Source organism: Sphaeramia orbicularis, chromosome 5 (assembly GCF_902148855.1).
Source record: "Sphaeramia orbicularis chromosome 5, fSphaOr1.1, whole genome shotgun sequence".
NCBI lineage: Eukaryota > Metazoa > Chordata > Actinopteri > Kurtiformes > Apogonidae > Sphaeramia > Sphaeramia orbicularis.
In genome coordinates, this window is record NC_043961.1 from 16,112,949 (window position 1) to 16,135,334 (window position 22,386).

The following is a 22,386-nucleotide window of genomic DNA, read 5'->3' on the forward strand; positions in this document are numbered from 1 at the left end:
TGCTTTTTATGCCTCAAAGTCACTAAATTAGCATAACAAGGAAGGTTAAGAAAGCAGTGCACAAACAGCTTTGCACGACTTGTGCCTAGTGTAGAAAAAAGGCTTTAGCGGAGCTCCTTCTTCACATCAAAGCTGCTTTTATTTTCCAAGTGAAACAATGCAGCGTTTTCCCCAGCTGAACCTGAAATCATTCTGAGAAAATTAAAAAATCAAAGCAGAAAGGAAATTTAGAACTTCTCCTCAAAGAAATAATCAGCCGTTAAATCTCCTCGGGCTCGAATCCAATCTGCATTGTCCATTTTCCAATAAGGTCTAAAACGCTCCTTTCATGCTTGTTTATCTGAACTGAAGCCTCGTATCGCTCTGGAGGTTATATGTCACTGACAACAAATACAGTCACGGAAAAAGTATGAGACCTTCAAAAGTTATCAAAAACAGCGGTTATGCAATCCAGTACTAACTCCTGTGTGTATCATGTGACTAAAACAGAAAAGAAAACATGGAATGCCTAAAAGCACTGTTTTTGTCAGTACAATGGCATAGATATTGATGTAAGTAGTGTTGCTTTTGTCAACGAAAATACGACGAAACATCATCAACAAACCTTTATCGCGTGACGAAAATGAGACGAGACGTAACAAAAATGGTGATCATGTGACAATAACTATAATTAAATGTGTAATGCAATACTGTTGACTAATAAAAACGAGACTGAATGGAGTTTGAAAAACAAAAACTGTGAAAAAATGTCTCTTCATTGTCGAGACAAGACGAATTGACGTTACGATCTTTAGTTGCATTACTGCAGGTGTGCTGCGAAACTGTGGGGTCCGCAGGTTTGTAAATGTTTTGCACCCAGGCTGTTCGCCTCCTCTGATTTGCACCTGAAGTCTGGATGGTTCGCTTTCCGTCTCCTGCTCCAAACGTCCAGGATCCAAAAAGACCTGCTCCCAGTCCGGGTCCACACAGTAGACCTGAACTGAACCTGCAATCCGAACCAAGCCAGACAACTGTGTCAGGCATGGTTCGGGTTTGGACAGAAATATGTGGCTTTACCACACAGACAGCCCCCCCACAGCACTGACAGCATATAATATATTTTATATAGATACTATATATTCCTGAGTCTATAAGAATGATAAGATAACCTTGTGTTTTTGGGGGTTTTTTTGTTTTTAACTTAGTTTTTAGTCGTCGTCTGTCGTCGTCTGTTCCAAAAATTTCAATCGTCTTCTTCGCCGAAACTAAAATTCTGATTGACTTCAAACTTGGTATACAGCTTCTTTATGATAATGTCAACAAAAGTTAGTGAAATTATTTGGATCCGGATCGTCTGTCATTGTTGTCGTCTGTCGTCGTCTGTCATCGTCTGTCGTCTGTCATTGTCTGTCGTCTGTTACAAAAATTTCAATCGTCTTCTTCTCCGAAACTACAATTCCGATTGACTTCAAACTCGGTATACAGCTTCTTTATGATAATGTCAACAAAAGTTAGTGAAATTATTTGAATCCGGATCGTCTGTCATTGTTGTCGTTGTCGTCGTCTGTCGTCTGTCATTGTCTGTCGTCTGTTACAAAAATTTCAATCGTCTTCTTCTCCGAAACTACAATTCCGATTGACTTCAAACTCAGTATACAGCTTCTTTATGATGATGTCAACAAAAGTTAGAGAAATTATTTGGATCCGGATCTGATTCTGGATTTGGTGCGACTTTGAAAAATTTCCCCATTATAAGCAATAGGAAGTGGATCGATGCAATAACTCAGTAAATGTAAATGATATCCAGTGTAAATTTCTACAGTCCAGCCCTGATGGGGAGATGACCAAAACATAATGTCCACATGCTGATCGGGATCTTCTTCTAGATCCGGGAACTTATGGAAAATTTAACATGGGCTCTTATGGGGAAAAAATTTCGTCTTCTTCTCCGAAACTCCAGTTCTGATTGACTTCAAACTCGGTATACAGCTTCTGTTTGATGATGTCAACACAAGGTATTGAAATTATTTTGATCTGGATCTGATTCTGGATTTGGTGCGACTTTGAAAATTTTTCAGATAGGAAGTGGATTGATCCAATAAATCAGTATCAATGATATCAAGCTGGAATTTGAATTTTTTACAGATCTGATTGGAATATGACTAAAACATGGGCTATTTCTGTAATAGAATAAATACACAGAACTGGGTGATAATAAATGGCATCTGGATACATTTCCCAAAGCTTTTAATTTGGCCGGTAAGCTACAGGGCCATTGGTCCTATTTTTTTAGTACAATACAATGTATACATTCAAGTACAGTTCAGTTAGTTTCTTTTTCCCCTACACAGCTGCAGTTGTACTCTCACAAACCTCCACAAGCAACACAGGATGAAAATTAGAGAAAACAGTAACAATTATAAACAACCAATGTTCACTTCCAAAAAAAGAAAAAACAAATAAAAAAAGAAAAAAGGCTGTAGATATAAATCTTCGTCAGAGGCAGAATGGTAACACCTTGATAAACAACATGGAGTGTTGCATCACCAATAAATATTATTGCAGCACCAAAGGTAACATAGGTTCCCGTCTTTTAGAAAATATGGTTTTCTGAAGCCTGAGCGAGTATGTGATCTGCTCCATCTGGTAAATATCCCAAACTTTTTGAATCCATGCATTATATGAGGGAGGTTCTGGTTTCATCCATGTGATGGTTATAGACTTTAAGGCAGCAGTGAATAATATATTCAAAAGGGATTTATCTGCTTTTCTACACAGACCTTCAGGTATTACGCCCAGAACTGCCACTGTGAAGATAACCTTGTTTGAACTAAAATGGGTTTACCGAAAAGAAAATGTTGGTTTTGTCCAGACTATATTGACCAGATTAACCCTTTCATGCATAGTGGTCACTCCAGTGGACAGTTACTCTACAGCTGTTCTCTTGTATATTCATGGGTTTTGTTGTTTTAGTTCCATATCAACCAACACAGTGGACACTTATGCATCATCTCATAAACTACAATTTATACCATGATTGTAACTTTGCTGTTCTTGATTGGTTCTTGAGTGGAAATCAATTGTTAACATTTATTTTTTGCATATTATCTCCATGAAGTGAGTAATAACTAGTATTAGAATATGTTAAAATGTGAGAAAACATCAGATTAGCATTTCACTGTTTTCATATCACTTGATGATATTGGGTTTTAAAATACGTTTCTTTGCTTCAAGAATATAATTCATGGTGTAGCTGAGTGGACATTTTTGTAACTGCATGAAAAACAGGTTGATTAAAAAAAAAAAAAAAATCAATCACATTGTTTTTTTTTTTCATGCCTAAAGAGGAATAAAAACACTCAGGAAAAAAAAATCTTGATTAAGGTTCTCATAATTCATGCATGAAAGGGTTAAATAGAATTGCATGATTAAAAAGAGACTAAAATACAATTTTCATTGACTAAAACAAGACTAAAATGTCATCAGTTTTTGTCAACTAAAACTAGACATAAATAGTCAGGGATTATTCTGACTAAAATACGACTAAAACGCTCAGAGTTTTAGTTGACAAAAACTTGACTAGATAAAAAAACTACAGGGGTTGGACAAAACAGTGGAAACACCTTCACCTCAAGATGATAATGCCCCAATCCATACAGCTAGAATTGTTAAAGAATGGCATGAGGAACATTCTAATGAAGTTGAGCATCTCGTATGGCCGGCACAGTCCCCAGACCTCAACATTATTGAGCATTTATGGTCAGTTTTAGAGATTCAAGTAAGACGTCGATTTCCACCGCCATCGTCTGTAAAAGAGTTGGAGGGTATTCTAACTGAAGAATGGCTTAAAATTCCTTTGGAAACAATTCACAAGTTGTATGAATCAATACCTCGGAGAATTGAGGCTGTAATTGCCGCAAAAGGCGGACCTACACCATATTAAATTATATTTTGTTGATTTTTTAAGGTGTTTCCATTATTTTGTCCAACCCCTGTATGAATGTGACTAAAACTAATCAAGACAGAAATGAGAGTTTGGCACCAAGACTAGGCTAAAACTAAAATTAAAACAGGCTGACAAAAACAACAGTAGATGTAAGAACTGAAGTGATTTTGGTTTTTATCAAGAAAGCATGGAAAACGGAAAGATATCAGCTCTGAAATTAAACTCTTATCAGCTATTTTTGTTGTTATCATTATATTTGTCCAAACAAATGTACCTTTAGTTGTACCAGGCATTAACCCTTTCATGCATACTGGTCTCTACAGTGGACAGTTATTTTACAGCTGTTCTCTTGTATATTCATGGATTTTGTTGTTTTAGTTACATATCAGACAACACAGTGGACGCTTATGCACCATCTCATACAGGATGGGGAAGCAAAATTTACAATATTTTGAGACAGGGATTGAAAGACAGTGTATGACCAATTAGTTTATTGAAAGTCATGAGAATTTAAATCTTCAAAACATATTTTACTGCATTTCTAACGGTCTTGTTGTCTACCTCAAGTTCAGTTGCCATTTTTCTCATGGATTTGGTTGGATCCTTTAGGATTTTGGATTTGAGAGCTTTAATAAAAGCTTTGGTACCTTTTTTGTTGCTTCCTCCACTTCCAGACTTTCTCGTAATCGTTTTGCTCATAGTCATTCTCTTCTTTCCATTATAAACAGTCTTTATGGACACTCCAACTATTTTTGAAATCTCCTTTGGTGTGACGAGTGCATTCAGCAAATCACACACTCTTTGACGTTTGCTTTCCTGATTACTCATATGGGCAAAAGTTTGTGAAAAGGTATGGATAATAGTGTTAGGTATGATTATGACATCAATATATGTTTGGTTTCAAAACAATTGACGTAGTGCCTGCTGAGAAAAAACAACTAAATGTTCATTGTAAATTTTGCTTCCCCACCCTGTACACTGCAGTTCACACAATTACTGATAAATACTTGATAAACCTGATCTGCAGTAACATGTTTGAGAGTAAATCAATTGCTATTTGTTATTAGACTGTAATTAACAGTTTGCTTAAACAAAAAGTTAAAAAAATATATATATATATATTATGTCCATGAAGTGAGTAGTAACTTTTATTAGAGTATGATAAAATGTGAGAAAACATCAGTTTAGCTACATTAAAAAAAAAATATATATATATAGTTTTCACACAGTATATCACTTTCTGATATTGTATTTTAAATACATGTTTCTTTTCTTCAAAAATTAAACGCATGCTGTCCAGCTGAGTAGACATTTTTGAAACCCCATAAAAAACAGCTTCATAAAAAATTTCAATGACATTGTTTTTTTCATGCCTGAAGAGAAATAAAAACACTCAGGAAAAATATCTTGACTAAGGTTTTCATAATTCATGCATGAAAGGGTTAAAATGAACAAGAAACTGAAGAAAACAAGGGGTGGTCTAATAATTTTTTCCTTGACTGTAGATGCATCTGAACCCTTATTCGGCCTCCGCCACTTTTGGCTTTAAACAGTTTAGGTCTGAAACGACCCCCACCTGGTTTTTCCGTCTAATAAGGTGCGTCTGTGAGCAGAGATCGCAGTGTGTGTTGCCTTTTTAAGTGAATTATACCCTTCGTTGATCACCGCTAACACCGATGATAATCACACGGGCCGCTCTGGAATGCACAAGCGTGAAGCCAAGGTTGGAGGCATTTGTTTTAATTGTGGCTCCATAATGATTAAGCAGCATTTTTATGCAGTTTGACTGGAGACCGGAGAGATGGATGGTCTGCAACGGTATCTGTTCTCAGAGTCGAGTCCTTGGCAGCGCAGTGGCTTCGCTGATGCTTAGATTAACGCTAACCTGCAGGGCATGGTTTCTAGACCCTTTACTTCAGCAGGAAAACGCAAAAGTAACATCCGTCTTCCTGTAGACGTCTGGAAAGCTTCCACCGCCCCAGACTGCACACACCAGGGGTCACCAGGGGTCACCAATCCTGGTCCTCGAGGGCCGGTATCCTGCATGTTTTAGATGTATCCATCTTCTAGCACACCTGATTCGAATGATAAGCCTATCATCAAGCTGCTCTGCAGAAGCCTGATAACCACTGTCAGGTGTGATGGAAGAGGGATACAGGGTGGGGAAGCAAAATTTACAATATTTTCAGGCAGGGATTGAAAGACAGTGTATGACCAATTAGTTTATTGAAAATCATGAGAATTTATTTGCCACAAGAAAATTGACATAATAGAAAATGTTTTTATTCTATGTGTCCTCCTTCTTTCTCAATAACTTAACCTTCACACTCTTCCTGAAACTTGCGCAAGTGTTCCTCAAATATTCGGGTGACAACTTCTCCCATTCTTCTTTAATAGTATCTTTAAGAAAGTGGACATTGCTGTGTGATGTTCTATTGGTACCATGTTCTAAAACGCCCCAAATAGCAGAATCCAGAGGGTTTAGATCTGGGCTAGAAGGCGGCCATAAACATGCTGTTGTCAACAAGTGTTTTGGTGTTCTTGTGTAAGATTTTAACTTCAAATCATATTTTACTGCATTTCTATCGGTCTTGTTGTCTACCTCAAGTTCAATTGCCATTTTTCTCATGGATTTGGTTGGATCCTTTAGGATTTTGGATTTGAGAGCTTTAATAAAAGCTTTGGTACCTTTTTTGTTGCTTCCTCCACTTCCAGACTTTCTGGTAATAGTTTTGCTCATAGTCATTCTCTTCTTTACATTATAAACAGTCTTTATGGACACTCCAACTATTTTTGAAATCTCCTTTGGTGTGACGAGTGCATTCAGCAAATCACACACTCTTTGACGTTTGCTTTCCTGATTACTCATATGGGCAAAAGTTTGTGAAAAGGTATGGATAATAGTGTTAGGTATGATTATGACATCAATATATGTTTGGTTTCAAAACAATTGACGTAGTGCCTGCTGAGAAAAAGCAACTAAATGTTCATTGTAAATTTTGCTTCCCCACCCTGTACATCTGAAACATACAGGATACCAGCCCTCAAGGACCAGGACTGGACACCCCTGACACAGTGTAGTTGAATTAGTTTGAATTAGCTTTAACCCTTTAGGCGCTGGAGTTTAAAAAAAAAAAAAAAAAAAAAAATTATATGAAGATTTCAAAAAGCTGTAGCTTGGAAGTGGTTATAGATAAAGTCGTACTGTAAATGAGAAAAATATTGAATATGATCCAAAGTTTATGATGGAAGCAAATTTACTCCAGTCTAATCAGAATCAGAAGACTTGATTAAGTCCATGAGTAAATTATTGTGTGTTACAGTTGCTTCATTCAAGTATAATAAAAAGTAGCAGGGAAAAAATTATCAATACAACAAAGAGAATACTCTATATATATGCCAAATATACATATTAAAACACTCTATTAAGACACAATTAGAACAGCAATTTGTACGCATGTACTAGACAATCTATTATCAATATGATAATTAAAGAAATATACATCAATAAGTGTTGTATTGTGGAATTATACTTAGATGTTCAGCCCTGCGATGAACTGGTGACATGTTCAGGGTGTACCCCGCCTTCGCCCATCAGTAGCTAGGATAGACTCCAGCAACCCCCGTGACCCCCGTGAGGATAAAGCGGGTTTGGAAAATGAATGAATGAATAATGTAATTATGAGGTTATAAGGTGAAAATGTGCATTAATTTGCATATTGTGACGTTACAGGACAGCAGCCATATTGGATTGTGTAACTTTTGGTAAAAGTGAACTTTGAACATATTTCCATGGAAGTTTTCTTTGTGTTTTGTTGTTTTTTTTTTTTGTCATTTTATCCTTAAAATAAATTCACTTAAACATTAGCAGAAAACTAAAATGCAGTAAGTCTTAGTATTTAGCAGCAGAGTAGACAAATCTGTTCTTTTCTATCCAAACTAAAACTAAATCAACTTTACTTACTTACTAAACCAGCTCAGGACCACGCCTTTAAACTGGATTTTCTTCTTCTCTTTGAATAGAAACATGTTCTGAAATGGTGTTAGGATTGAAGGACCACATGTCAGCCATTTATTGACGGGAAGTAGTTACAAGACGTAGTAACTCTATCTGGAGCTGTAGTCTACGACTTTGGTAAAGGGGTTAATTTTTCCTCCATTTATGTCTTCTTTTTAGGTGGAAACTGAATGGAACAGAAATCAGTCCCAAATCGGGATCGCACTACAGCCTTTCTGGAGGCAACCTCCGAATCAGCCATCTGAACAAAGACCAAGATGCTGGAACGTATCAGTGCCTCGCCTCCAACTCCTTCGGGACCATCGTCAGCCGAGAGGCCAGCCTAACCTTTGCATGTGAGTGCATCTGTTTTCTGTTTTCTATGGGCAAACGTTGGCTTGTGCTAAAAAAAAAAAAAAAAAAAAAAAAAGGAGGGAGATGCAGCAGAAGAAAGGCATGCTGGTGGCAGTTTAAGATAACATCATAAGTGGTGCTTGATAACATTATCAACACAGACTCATCTCTCTGGGGAGCTCTTTATGCACCGAAAAGAGTTTATTCTGCATCAGCACCGCAGATCAAACACACACTTACAAAAAAAACCTTCTTTATTGTAAATATTAGCACAGTATGGACTCTGCTTCCACACACCACATGAAGGATTCAGGGGTTTTACAGTTATTTCACATAAAGTTGTGTCATTTTACAAGTAATAGTCCTGGTAATTAAGCGCAAACACCACATTATATAATACGCGTTCATTCCATCAAGTATCAATACCCTTATTCTGTCGCAGAGAGAAATTAATTTTGTACTAAATAATTACATAATCGGGCGGTTGTTAAAAATTAAATACACGTTTAATTTTTACCTGATTAAGTCCAACTCATCCAGGTTTATATGGGAAAATAATTATTGCTCTGTCTTACTTGGTTGTAATTGTACCATATCTAAAAGTAGATATGCAAATAGGAACACAGTCATAGTTTAAAAAAAAAAAGGGTTCTTTGAGTTATAGTAAACCTATAAGGACTACCATTATAACAGGCCTACATTTCTTTATGTTGTTTTTGCAGTAAAAGTGTCAGAAAATGTCTTTTTTGCCAATTCTTTTGCACCTTTTTTCAGGAAGAACTTAACTTTCAGTATGTGGCCATTAATGATCATTATTATATGTAATAACAAAATAAGAATAAATGCTTAAAACAGTATTTTATAATAAAAAAAAATAAAAAAAAAGACTTACATTTTTATCATATTTATTATAAAAAAAAAAAACTACCATTATGGACTACCATTATAACAGGCCTACATTTCTTTATGTTGTTTTTGCAATAAAAGTGTCAGAAAATGTCTTTTTTGCCAATTCTTTTGCACCGTTTTTCAGGAAGAACTTAACTTTCAGTATCTGGCCATTAATGATTATTATTATATGTAATAACAAAATAAGAATAAATGCTTAGAACAGTATTTTATAATAAAAAAAATTAAAAAGACTTACATTTTTATCATATTTATTATGAAAAACAACTACCATTATGGACTACCATTATAACAGGCCTACATTTCTTTATGTTGTTTTTGCAATAAAAGTGTCAGAAAATGTCTTTTTTGCCAATTCTTTTGCACCTTTTTTCAGGACGAACTTAACTTTCAGTATGTGACCATTAATGATCATTATTATATGTAATAACAAAATAAGAATAAATGCTTAAAACAGTATTTTATAATTAAAAAAAATTAAAAAGACTTAACATTTTTATCATATTTATTAGGAAAAACAACTGTAAACAAGCATAATGAAATTTGGCGAGATTATAGAAATAAACTTTCAAGTATTTTACATGTGTTCAAAAATTTTAGTTTGTCTAGATCATTCTGTGTCCATGTTCCAGCTTCTTATTTTTAGCTCTTTCTACCCATTTTGATCCTTTGTAATAGTCTGTGTTCACTTTCTGTCTAGTCGTAGACAGAGCCCCTCATTTAACTGACAGAAACATCCATCATCTGATTCAAATACAGACACTGCATCTGCCCTGGATAACTCTGCGTACAGATTTAGACACACACACACACATACACACATAATATTTATAATATTCAATGCACTATACAAACCAGAAAAATACAGATGAAACATTGAGAAAAGGGATCAAAACAACAAAACTCAACAAAAACACAGCAAAACACACAAGTAGAACACTCCAAAACAGCACTATCACTATTATATACAATTATTTACAAAAATTCACTGTAAAAACACCACAAAAACTAGTAAAAACCTTCCATCTCTCTCTCACCGACTGCACTCTGCTGCTCTCTGCTCTGCCCATCTCCACCCCTCCCCCTCAGCCAATGCAGGCCTCTACCCTAATGTGTTATATATCAATCAAAAGCTCCTAATCTCAGCTTTCAAATGATGTTTCAAGTATGTCAACAGCGCAAACAGTTCAGGAGTTACGGTAGTTTGTATGACAGTGTAGGCAAAATTTTAGCACCGGAGACACAGTCGTCCATAAAGGGTTAATTAATACAGTGGTTCCCAACCTTTTTTGGTTTGTGACCCCATTTTAACATCACAAATTTCTGGACCCCAGACATTCAAAACAGAGACTTTTTTTTTTTTTGCTAAAATTAATTTGTTTTTGATCATGTAATAGTTTGCTATACTATGTTTCAAATAAACATTAATTTTAGGCAAGATTTAGTCTATATAATGTATATTATTATGGATGGAGGCAGAAAAGCCAATCCAAATGGTTTTGACTTAATTTATCTCGACATTGATTTTTTTTTTTTTTCCTATCCATGACTACAATTTTAAATGTTCTACCTCTAAATTTCTAAAATATTTTTCATGCTCTGACTGTAAATAATAATTTTCTACCACAACTAACCATCTACTTTCTTCACATCTCACTGAGGAAGAAAAATCTAACATTAAACTTGAACGAAATATTGATGTTTATAAACAAAATAGCAATCTATATGGCAGTGGTTTCCAACCTTTTTTGGCTCGTCACCCCATTTTAACATCCAAACTTTCTGGCGACCCCAGACATTTAAAACAGAGCCTTTTTTTTTTTTTTTTTTTTTTTTTTTTTTGTTAAAATTAATTTGGTTTTGATCATGTAATAGTTTGTTATACTATGTTTCAAATAAACATTAACCCTTTCATGCATAGTGGTCACTACAGTGGACAGTTGCTCTACAGCTGTTCTCTTGTATATTCATGGGTTTAGATGTTTTAGTTCCATATCAACCAACACAGTGGACACTTATGCATCATCTCATGAACTGCAATTCATACCATTATTGTAATTTTGCTGTTCTTGATTGGTTCTTGAGTGGAAATCAATTGTTAATATTTATTTTTTGCATATTATCTCCATGAAGTGAGTAATAACTAGTATTAGAATATGTTAAAATGTGAGAAAACATCAGATTAGCTGCATTAAACATGGTTTCATTTCACTGTTTTCATATCACTTTATGATATTGGGTTTTAAATACATGTTTCTTTGCTTCAAGAATAAAATTCATGGTGTAGCTGAGTGGACATTTTTGTAACTCCATGAAAAACAGGTTGATTAAAAAAAAAAAAAAAATTCAATCACATTGTGTTTTTTTCATGCCTAAAGAGGAATAAAAACACTCAGGAAAAAAAAAAAAACTTGATTAAGGTTCTAATTCATGCATGAAAGGGTTAATTTTAGATGACATTTAGTCTATATAATGTATGTTATTATGGACGGAGGCAGAAAATCCAGGTGTAGATTACTGCACAAAGTGAGAATTTGATTTTCCTTGGTCAGGATATGTACAGTCAGTCCAGCTTGGATTTACAAGGCTGACAATTAATACAGAACAAACAAGAACTCAAACTATGAATTATGAAAGAGCTGCAGCATCTGAAACTGACCACAATGAACATTTGACAGATGAACAGAACCACAGTGCTTCAGTTTCAGACTCAGTTTCTCATGTCTTATGGATTGTGATTGTCTCTCTCAACTCATCATATATTTTTTATTAGTGTTTTCAACCCAAAAGGTGAAACATATTTACAAAGGACACCGGGAGTCAAGGAGTATAATTTGGCAGAACATATTTTATTGTGTTGCATTTATTTTCGTTCTTCGTCGATTCTCTGGTTGAAAACAAACTGATTTTAATTGAGCTGAATCAAAACCCCTTTTAAACCTCATGCCCAAAGTAACAAAAGAAAAGACCAGAGTGGACTGGCAAAATAAACATAAGGACGGTGCGCTGGACAGGCTAACCCTATACAGGGCCGTAGAAGCTGCCAGCACACCGCTACCCTATCGAAGAACTCAAACCACAAAATACGTCCTAACGAAAGAAAAGCGAAAACAGGACATCCAGATCCACCTGGCCAAACAAAAAGGATAAGCTAACAAAAGGCTAACAAAAGCCCCGCTGGCATGGAGCAACTTGCGTGGATTGGAGTGGAGCGGATGCGCGCCTCGACGTGCGCGCTCCGGATGCTGGCATCGCTGGAGGAGGAGGAGAGAGCAGGAGGCGAGAGAGAGAGAGCGAGAGCCCAGCGCCAGTCCAATTTATAGGCTTTGCCGGCGGGAAAACCAATAGAGGGTATGCACGTGACGTCACCGCTAGCGGAAGTCACCGTGGTTCCGTCCACTGAGTGGCAGAAAGAGGGAGATGAGTAGCGGCTTTGGCTTGAATACTGCAAAAACTTTAGAACAATCTAAAAAATGGGGAAGAGCTGTTGTGCCATTGATCGCACAAATAGGTTTAAAAAGCACTCGGAGCTATCGTTGTAGCGGCGACCTAAAGCCAAAGACAGAAGAAGCAGATGGATCACTGCAATTCATAGAAATAACTGGAATCCAGGCAACGAAACCTGGATTTGTGGTTGCCATTTCGTGTCAGGTAACGTTAATTTATGCTGTATTCTTGCGTAAAATCATACCTGAAATTACATATCGTTTTGGCTAACATTACTTCTTAGTAAAGCTCGTAATGTTAGCATCTGTCATTTAGTTCAATGTTTCATAACTGAAACGTTTTTGTCTTCAATTGTGTGATTCTGAACCTTGTGCTCTACATGATTTGTGAACTAGCTTAAACTGAGGCTAACTTAGTTTTCCAAATAAGTGGGCACTCTAGCACAAAGCTGTTGTAGCTGTGTTGTATCCAGTATTTGATGTGAACTCTACTTAAATCTCCACAGTACCAGTAGATCATCCACTCACTTGGGTCAAATACTAAGGGTTCAACTCCAGTAAATCAGTAGTGAACTGTGAACACTACTGCTGGGCCTTTACCTTGGCAATCACCGCCAAGAAAATACGTCTGCACTGACATAAAACCTCAAAAACAATAGTATGTTGAACTGAAAGCACTCACCAGCTGTAATCCTCTAATTAACGATGACGAGGATGTCAACAACTCTTTGTCATTTGTATGCTTTCAGCCTTTGCATTGGGGATTTTCCCGGCGTTGAAATCAGGTTCATATAAATGTCAGGATACGTGATTTCCAGCCACATATCAATGTTCGTAGACCACTTGTTGTTTGGTAGCTTGTATGGATCCATGTCCAGTCCAATTATCTTTAATTTCATGTTATGTTCCACATTTTTCCTGGTCTCGCTTTAATTACCGCTATGCTCCGCCATGTTGAGCCGGTTTGTTTTTGCCACTCAGTCTGACTTCAAGGGGCGTGGCCCAGGGGGGAAGTGACGTATGTGCATTCCCTCTATTGGCCACCTATTAACAAAAACACTAAATACGTAATATTTTACAAAAATGTTATCAAGGCAACCAAAAATAACAGAGAACAATAATCACCCAAAAGTGTAAAGTAAGAATTATAACAAAAAACCCACAAAAGACAAAAGGGGGAAAAAATAAAGGTGCGTCAGAACATAACAGTTAGTAAGTTTTTTTTTTGTTTGTTTTTTTTTTATCAATTACTAGAAATTTCAGGCGACCCCACGTGAGGTCCCCGACCCCAAAGTTGAAAACCACTGCTTTTCACTATTACAGAGCAATCCAAAAATAAAGTAAAGCTCACAAACCTACCAAGATGCCCCGTCATCAGTTTTCGCAGATGAATGCCTTTTAATGACTCATTTTTACCGATTTCTGTTCCCGGTGATGACGGATTGTTTGACGAATCTTGATGAGTCTAAGTGACAGCCTCCGGGCGTCTAGAGGAAGTCAATAATCTGCCGACTGTATGTGCCAGTTATCGGCCCGAGCATAAATGATGACATTAACAGCAAGTGAGTGATGGCCTGCTCAGATTAGATTCTGAGGTTTGGCGTTTGGGGACAAGGCTACCGATAAGTCTCAGGCCATTTGTTGACCGGTGGAAAGTCAATCCACGGTCTGACTCTGCCGGCGGATTTCTACCATGATAGCGTGACAGTTCCATCAATTGTCGGGCTCTGACCTTACCAGCCTTCAGTTGTTGTCACCAAGTTGAGCCGTCCACGTATGACCGAGTGTCATCTATCTTCTTTATTACTGGTGGTGTAGCTTAATTAACCCCCCGGCGTGATGGAATAGTGAAGGTTCAAGCGAATAATTTAAAGGCCAACTCATATTACAGCGCAGTGTCATGTAATTCTTTATAGAAATTGAAGGGGAATAAAGTCGACGTATTCCGGCGTTCCTCAGAGAGACAGTACAGACTTCACTAAGAGCGTACGAGGTGTTTGTGCGAGTCGTATTTCAGCATCTTTTTCCTTTTTCTACCGAGTATAGATTGTGACCTTTCGGCGGTAATTATTTTTGTGGGTAATTTGACTGTGCTTTTGACAGCTGACAGACTTTTTAGACTAGTTGCACCTCTAATAAGCTCCGTGGTAATTACACCTGTCAGAAAGGAAAATGAGATTTTCTAATTCTATAAAAATGCAAAGAGGGCAAAAGTCAGAAAAGACTCACAGATGTTCCGCTGTCTTTACTTTATGTGTGTCGTATATCATCACTGTCAGGTGAAAACTTCGTAAGTCCATTTTTAATCTTTAATTTTTTTATTTTTTTTTTTAATATATCGCTCAATCTTCATGTTAGCCTGACGGTTTTAGAAATATTTAATCAATGAAAAGTGTTGAAAATGACTTATGACTACACTGCAAAAATCTAAACTTTACCAAGATAATTTTCACTTGTTCCATTGGCAGATTTTTTTGCTTAATTCAAGATTTTTTTTTTTTTTTTTTTTTGCTTAATTCAAGCCAAAAAATCTGCCAATGGAACAAGTGAAAATTATCTTTGTAAGATTTCTTGAAATAAGATTTTCAAGATCTATTGTCTAAAAATAAGTTCTTATATCTCACTTAGAAGTTAGTCTTTAGGGGATTATGTCTTATTTTAAGTGTGATGAGATATTTTGACTAGAAATAAGAAAAATACACTTGGTAAGATTTAGATTTTTTTGCAGCGTATATCTCTTAACGCCATTTGTTTATTTAGAATATACGCCGTTTTTCCAGTTTTCCTGAAAAATAGCCATTTTCTGCCTGACAGTGATGATATTCTTTGTTGATAGAGGGCTTTAAGGTGGGTTAGCGTTCAAGAGTCACACATAATAAGATAATAACGTTTATCATTTATGTTTAGTTAAGCTTCTGATTCTTGAACCTAATTATTTCCCAGGTTGAAGGTTATTGTTTTATTATTTAACAGACTTTTCACTTCTAGTATAAAAAACACGGTAGCAGTATATTTGTCTAACAGGTGTAAAATAATAAAAGTAGATTCACGTTTCTTTGTATTTATGCCGACTCCTATTGTCCATATGATCCACATTTACACCTTGAAAATGATTCAATTTACAACTTTATGGGAAAAACTTTTTTCAGTTTTCCCTGCACTTTATTTTTGTATTTGCTGCGGTCAACTATGCAATTTCCCAATGGTGGGATCAATCAAATCTTATCTTATCTTATCTTGATTTATCTTATCTTGAATTATTTTATCTTAGCTTAATTTAACTTATCTTACCTTATCTTGATTTTTCTCATCTTACCACACACTGCATTTTTACAAACTCCACCTGCACGTTTATTATTTCAACTTAAGATTTGATCACAATCATCAGGAAACATTTGTGACCGAAACATTAAAATGTTCTACAAAACTTAAACACAACTGTCATGGCATTGCTGCAAATTATTATGATTATTATTGTTATTATTATTATTATTATTATTATTATTTATTTATTATTTTTTTTAATTTACATTTTAACCATTAAGCATAAAACAGGAAGCTGCAAGAGCTCACAGGTATTTTATCCAATCGTGTATTGACGACGCTGTTGCCATGACAACGCTACAAATTTTGAGGTTTTGATGGTTTTTAACTCGGATGTACTTCACTTTGTCCAATTTGCCCCAAATTCTGTGCAGATCCAGGTCAATACTCAGCCCATTACCATGATTTTGCCATTAAACAAAATTTTTATTTAAAGAAATGTAAAGACATGTTTATCTATTTTTTTTGTCGTAAATTGCAGACCCTGTTGTTACTGATGCTTGAAAATATACGCAGCTTTCTAAAACATACCCCGGTGCTTTGTAAAATACAATTCAACGGCCTCGCTGTGAACTCACAATCTGTAAATCTACATCTGTCAAACACACACTGACAGAAATCTGCGTTATTTCATGTGACACTGAGTGAAGTTTAAAGCAGCACAATTGAAATTCTCCTCCGGTTTGACTCATTAAGATCAGTCATGGAGTGCACTGTTACAGCGCTTGTGTCATGTCCTCTGTGGCCAAGGATATGTGTGAAGAAATGAAATGAAAACGCTCAACGCTGTCATCGGGGTTGTCTCATGTGTCTCATGCGCTGATGTCAAAGACGACGACGACAGTTGAAACTCATCCTCTGCTCGGTTTAAAGAAACAGATGAGGAACTGAACCCACTGACTCTGTATTATTGATTAAACTGAGAAGTCTCACATGCTGTTAATTTTATTTATCAATGAAATTTTATTTATGTAGCTCCAAATCATATCAAAAGTTATTTCATTTTTTAAATAGTGGTTTTCATATTTTGAGATCCAGGATGGTTTGGTATGGGGATCGCCATTGGTTCTTGCGGGCAGGGGGGGATTGTGAATTTCTTCCTTTTTTGCATTTTACTTTTGGAGATGCACAATGAAAATAAATTAAAAAAAAAAAAAAAAAAAAGCAATTACACAGTCAAAAAAAAGGAATAAAAAAAGCAAAGAAAGGAGCAAAAACAGCCAAAGTGATCAATAAAATGAACAAAAATGAATAATAAACCAACAAAATAAGTAACAAGTATAATAAGTAACAAACGTGAAGACAAAAATAAGAAAATAAAAAACAAAATGTAGGAAAACAAAATAAACCACAAACTGAAGAAAAAATCATAAAATTAAAAACAGAATGTCGGAAAATAAACAAAATAAGCGACTAAATGAATAAAAATGAATAGAATATTTACAAAATAATAAATAACATGAAAAAAAATGCAAAAAATGAACTAAAATGAAGTTAAAATAAATACACACATACATACATACATACATACAGTAGTCCCAGTAGTTTTTGTTTTGGGCTTTTTTTTTTCTAAATCAGTCCAGATGTTTATTGACACCTGGTTGAACTCCAAAAAGCAGTTACATGGTCAAAAAAAAAAGGAAAAAAATAAGCAAAGAAATGAGCAAAAACAGCCAAAGTGATCAATAAAATGAACAAAAATGAATAATAAACCAACAAAATAAGTAACATAAACAAAATAAGCCACAAACTTGAAGAAAAAATAAGAAAATAAAAAACAAAATGTAGGAAAACAAAATAAACCACAAACTGAAGAAAAAATCATAAAATTAAAAACAGAATGTTGGAAAATAAACAAAATAAGCGACTAAATGAATAAAAATGAATAGAATATTGACAAAATAATAAATAACATGGAAAAAAATGCAAAAAATGAACTAAAATGAAGTTAAAATAAATACACACATACATACATACATACATACAGTAGTCCCAGTAGTTTTTGTTTTGGGCTTTTTTTTTTTCTAAATCAGTCCAGATGTTTATTGACACCTGGTTGAACTCCAAAAAGCAGTTACATGGTCAAAAAAAAAAGGAAAAAAAATAAGCAAAGAAATGAGCAAAAACAGCCAAAGTGATCAATAAAATGAACAAAAATGAATAATAAACCAACAAAATAAGTAACATAAACAAAATAAGCCACAAACTTGAAGAAAAAATAAGAAAATAAAAAACAAAATGTAGGAAAACAAAATAAACCACAAACTGAAGAAAAAATCATAAAATTAAAAACAGAATGTTGGAAAATAAACAAAATAAGCGACTAAATGAATAAAAATGAATAGAATATTGACAAAATAATAAATAACATGGAAAAAATATGCAAAAAATGAACTAAAATGAAGTTAAAATAAATAAATAAATACAATACAATACAATACAATACAATACAATACATTAGGCCCAGTAGTTTTTGATTTGGGTTCTTTTTTTTTAACGCTTTTTTAAAAATGCTTTTTGACACCTGGTTGAACTCCAAAAAGCAGTTACATGGTCCAAAAAAAAAAAAAAAAAAAAAAACGAATAAAATAAGCAAAGAAATGAGCAAAAACAGCCAAAGTGATCAATAAAATGAACAAAAATGAATAATAAACCAACAAAATAAGTAACAAGTATAATAAGTAACAAACGTGAAGACAAAAATAAGAAAATGAAAAACAAAACGGAGGAAAACAAAATAAACCACAAACTGAAGAAAAAATCATAAAATTAAAAACAGAATGTCGGAAAATAAACAAAATAAGCGACTAAATGAATAAAAATGAATAGAATATTTACAAAATAATAAATAACATGAAAAAAAATGCAAAAAATGAACTAAAATGAAGTTAAAATAAATACACACATACATACATACATACATACAGTAGTCCCAGTAGTTTTTGTTTTGGGCTTTTTTTTTTCTAAATCAGTCCAGATGTTTTTTGACACGTGGTTGAACTCCAAAAAGCAGTTACATGGTCAAAAAAAAAAGGAAAAAAATAAGCAAAGAAATGAGCAAAAACAGCCAGAGTGATCAATAAAATGAACAAAAATGAATAATAAACCAACAAAATAAGTAACATAAACAAAATAAGCCACAAACTTGAAGAAAAAATAAGAAAATAAAAAACAAAATGTAGGAAAACAAAATAAACCACAAACTGAAGAAAAAATCATAAAATTAAAAACAGAATGTTGGAAAATAAACAAAATAAGCGACTAAATGAATAAAAATGAATAGAATATTGACAAAATAATAAATAACATGGAAAAAATATGCAAAAAATGAACTAAAATGAAGTTAAAATAAATAAATAAATACAATACAATACAATACATTAGGCCCAGTAGTTTTTGATTTGGGTTCTTTTTTTTTAACGCTTTTTTAAAAATGCTTTTTGACACCTGGTTGAACTCCAAAAAGCAGTTACATGGTCCAAAAAAAAACAAAAAAAAAAAACGAATAAAATAAGCAAAGAAATGAGCAAAAACAGCCAAAGTGATCAATAAAATGAACAAAAATGAATAATAAACCAACAAAATAAGTAACAAACAAAATAAGCCACAAACTTGAAGAAAAAATAAGAAAATAAAAAACAAAATGTAGGAAAACAAAATAAACCACAAACTGAAGAAAAAATCTTAAAATTACAAACAGAATGTTGGAAAATAAACAAAATAAGCGACTAAATGAATAAAAATAAAATAATAAATAACATGAAAAAAAATGCAAAAAATGAACTAAAATTAAGTTTAAATAAATAAATGAATACAATACAATACAATACAATACAATACAATAGGCCCAGTAGTTTTTGTTTTGGGCTCTTTTTTTTCTAAATCAGTCCAGATGTTTTTTGACACCTGGTTGAACTCCAAAAAGTAGTTACACGGTCAAAACTCAGTAAAAACACAGTATAAAAAATAAAGGAACATCACCACAACACTGTAAACAACAGTAAAAACAAACAAAAAACACAAGGAAAGCAGTGTAAAAAAAAAAAAAAAAAGCCCAAACCGTTTTACCCCCCATTCCACAGGTGGTGGGGGGTGAACTGAGCATGCTCAGATATCTATGGAAAGAACAATGTCTATGCTATCAGCACGTTTGGAAATTTTTCCTATAAAGCAAACAGTTGAATTTTAGTGAATATTTAAAATAAATCATACATTCAGAACGTTCACCACAGACACGTCAGGAGTTAAAGAGTTAAACACATTCAAAGTCATTCTAAATAAATGAGGAGTGGATAAATATAGATGTTTATGTTTTTTTCTAGCTGATTGACAGAGATACTTTAAAGGAACATTGTTGATAATACTTTTAGTACCTTTTGATTATTTGGTGTTTTACATGTATGTTATTAACCCTGTCATGTATGAACTGTGAGAACCTTAATCAAGATTTTTTTCCCTGAGTGTTTTTATTCCTCTTTAGGCACGAAAAAAACAATGTGATTGAAATTTTTTTTATGAATCTATTTTTCATGGAGTTACAAAAATGCCCACTTAACTGGACACTATTTAATTCATTTATTTTTTGAAGCAAAGAAACATGTATTGACTGATATACTGTGTGAAAACTATGGAATAAAAAAAAACATTTTTAATGCTGCTGATCTGATGTTTTCTCACATTTTAACATACTATAATGCTAGTTATTATTCACTCAGATAATATGAAAAAAAAAAAAAAACTTTTTGTTTAGAAAATCCTGTTAATTACAGTCTTTTATTTTTATTTATTACAAGTAGCAAATGATTTACACCCAAATATGTAAGTGCAGATCAGGTTTATCAAGAACAGTAAAGTTACAGTAATGGTTTGAATGTCCGTGTATTATGGGATGGTGCATAAGTGTCCACTGCGTTAGTTGATATGGAACTAAAACAACAAAATCCATCAATACACAAGAGAACAGCTGTAGAATAACTGTCCACTGCAGTGACCGCTATGCATGAAAGGGTTAATTTAGTGTTTTATGTATGTGTTTAGTGTGGATGTATGGATTAAATCTCTATTTTCTGTAACTTCTGCTGCTACTGTTTTGACCACAACACTCTGGCAAAAGAGATTTGTTAACCCTTTATAGTTCACTCATAGAAATAATCTGAAATTCAACATTTCAACTTTAGTGTGTTATTGGAGGACATCATAAGACTTTATTACTTTTGGGAAATTTGGCACTTTTTTATTGTTATGTTGAAAATCAAGGTTAATGAAGTTACCATATTTGGTTCCTTACCCATAAATGACAAAATAATAATAATAATATTAATAATATTAATAATAATAATAATAATAATAATAATAATAATAATAATAAATAATGGCACTTTTTTATTATATTGAAAATCAAGGTTAATGAAGTTACCATATTTGGTTCCTTACCCATAAATGGCAAAATAATAATAATAATAATAATAATAATAATGGCACTTTTGTTATTGTTATGTTGAAAATCAAGGTTAATGAAGTTACCATATTTGGTTCCTTACCCATAAATGGCAAAATAATAATAATAATAATAATAATAATAATAATAATAATAATAATAATAATAATAATAATAACAATCCATGACGTATGTATAAAAAATACTAGAAAAAACACATGTAAGGTGAAAGGAACATGTATTTTAGAACATTAGAACATCACTTTTAGAACATTAAAACCCCTGTCTGCATCCACATGATCCCTTTGAACATCATTCCTTACATTAGTACCATTACTTCATGGTACCTAACAAAGCAGGTACACTCACTGTTCATGCAGAGGTGGACCTTACAGACCCTGGAGACCACGTTGGACCTCAGATTGTTGACTCACTGTCCTCTGTCTGTCCATTATCTTGTAATGTATGCAGAAATGACCAAAAATAGTCACTTGCCCAAGAAAGGGTTCAATCTCTACAAGTGTTTTTTTCCTGGTAAAATAACAGTTAAATAAAAAAAAAAAAAATTCATTTCATTTTTTATTTTATTTCGAACATGCAAAGAAAATAAAACAAAACAAAGCAAGTTAAGACGTAAACAAAATAACATTTAAATGGACAGAATCTATCTTCAAGCACATACAATACAATACAAATAAATAATAACAATAAAATAAAATGTCTCCATGGTCCAATACAGGTAAAAATAATGAGTACACCAAATTATGTTTAATATTAGAAGAAATCCTGCTACATTTTGTCTAAGTTTGTGTTTGTATGTTTTAAAAGAAAAACCCCTTTGGTAAAGAGTCACAGTCGGCTGTTGTGGTCGTGCGGATCAGAGGGAAGTCGTGTGTGATTTGTTATCTTTCCTCGTCACCTTATGTGAACAGCTGCCCGACCACATGGCCAACGCTTTATCTAAACAAGAACAACTGTACCAGATTAGTGTGAC

The 22,386-nt window shown here is 33.9% G+C and overlaps 1 protein-coding gene across 1 annotated transcript in view; it reads left to right on the top strand.

The window, feature by feature from the left end:
- Window positions 1-22,386, top strand: part of LOC115419505 (contactin-3-like) — a 243,382-nt gene that overhangs the window by 34,685 nt on the left and 186,311 nt on the right. Inside the window, exon 3 of the mRNA XM_030134320.1 lies at window positions 8,103-8,278. Within this exon, the coding sequence (XP_029990180.1) occupies window positions 8,103-8,278 (176 nt within the window). The remainder of the gene's footprint in view (window positions 1-8,102; window positions 8,279-22,386) is intronic.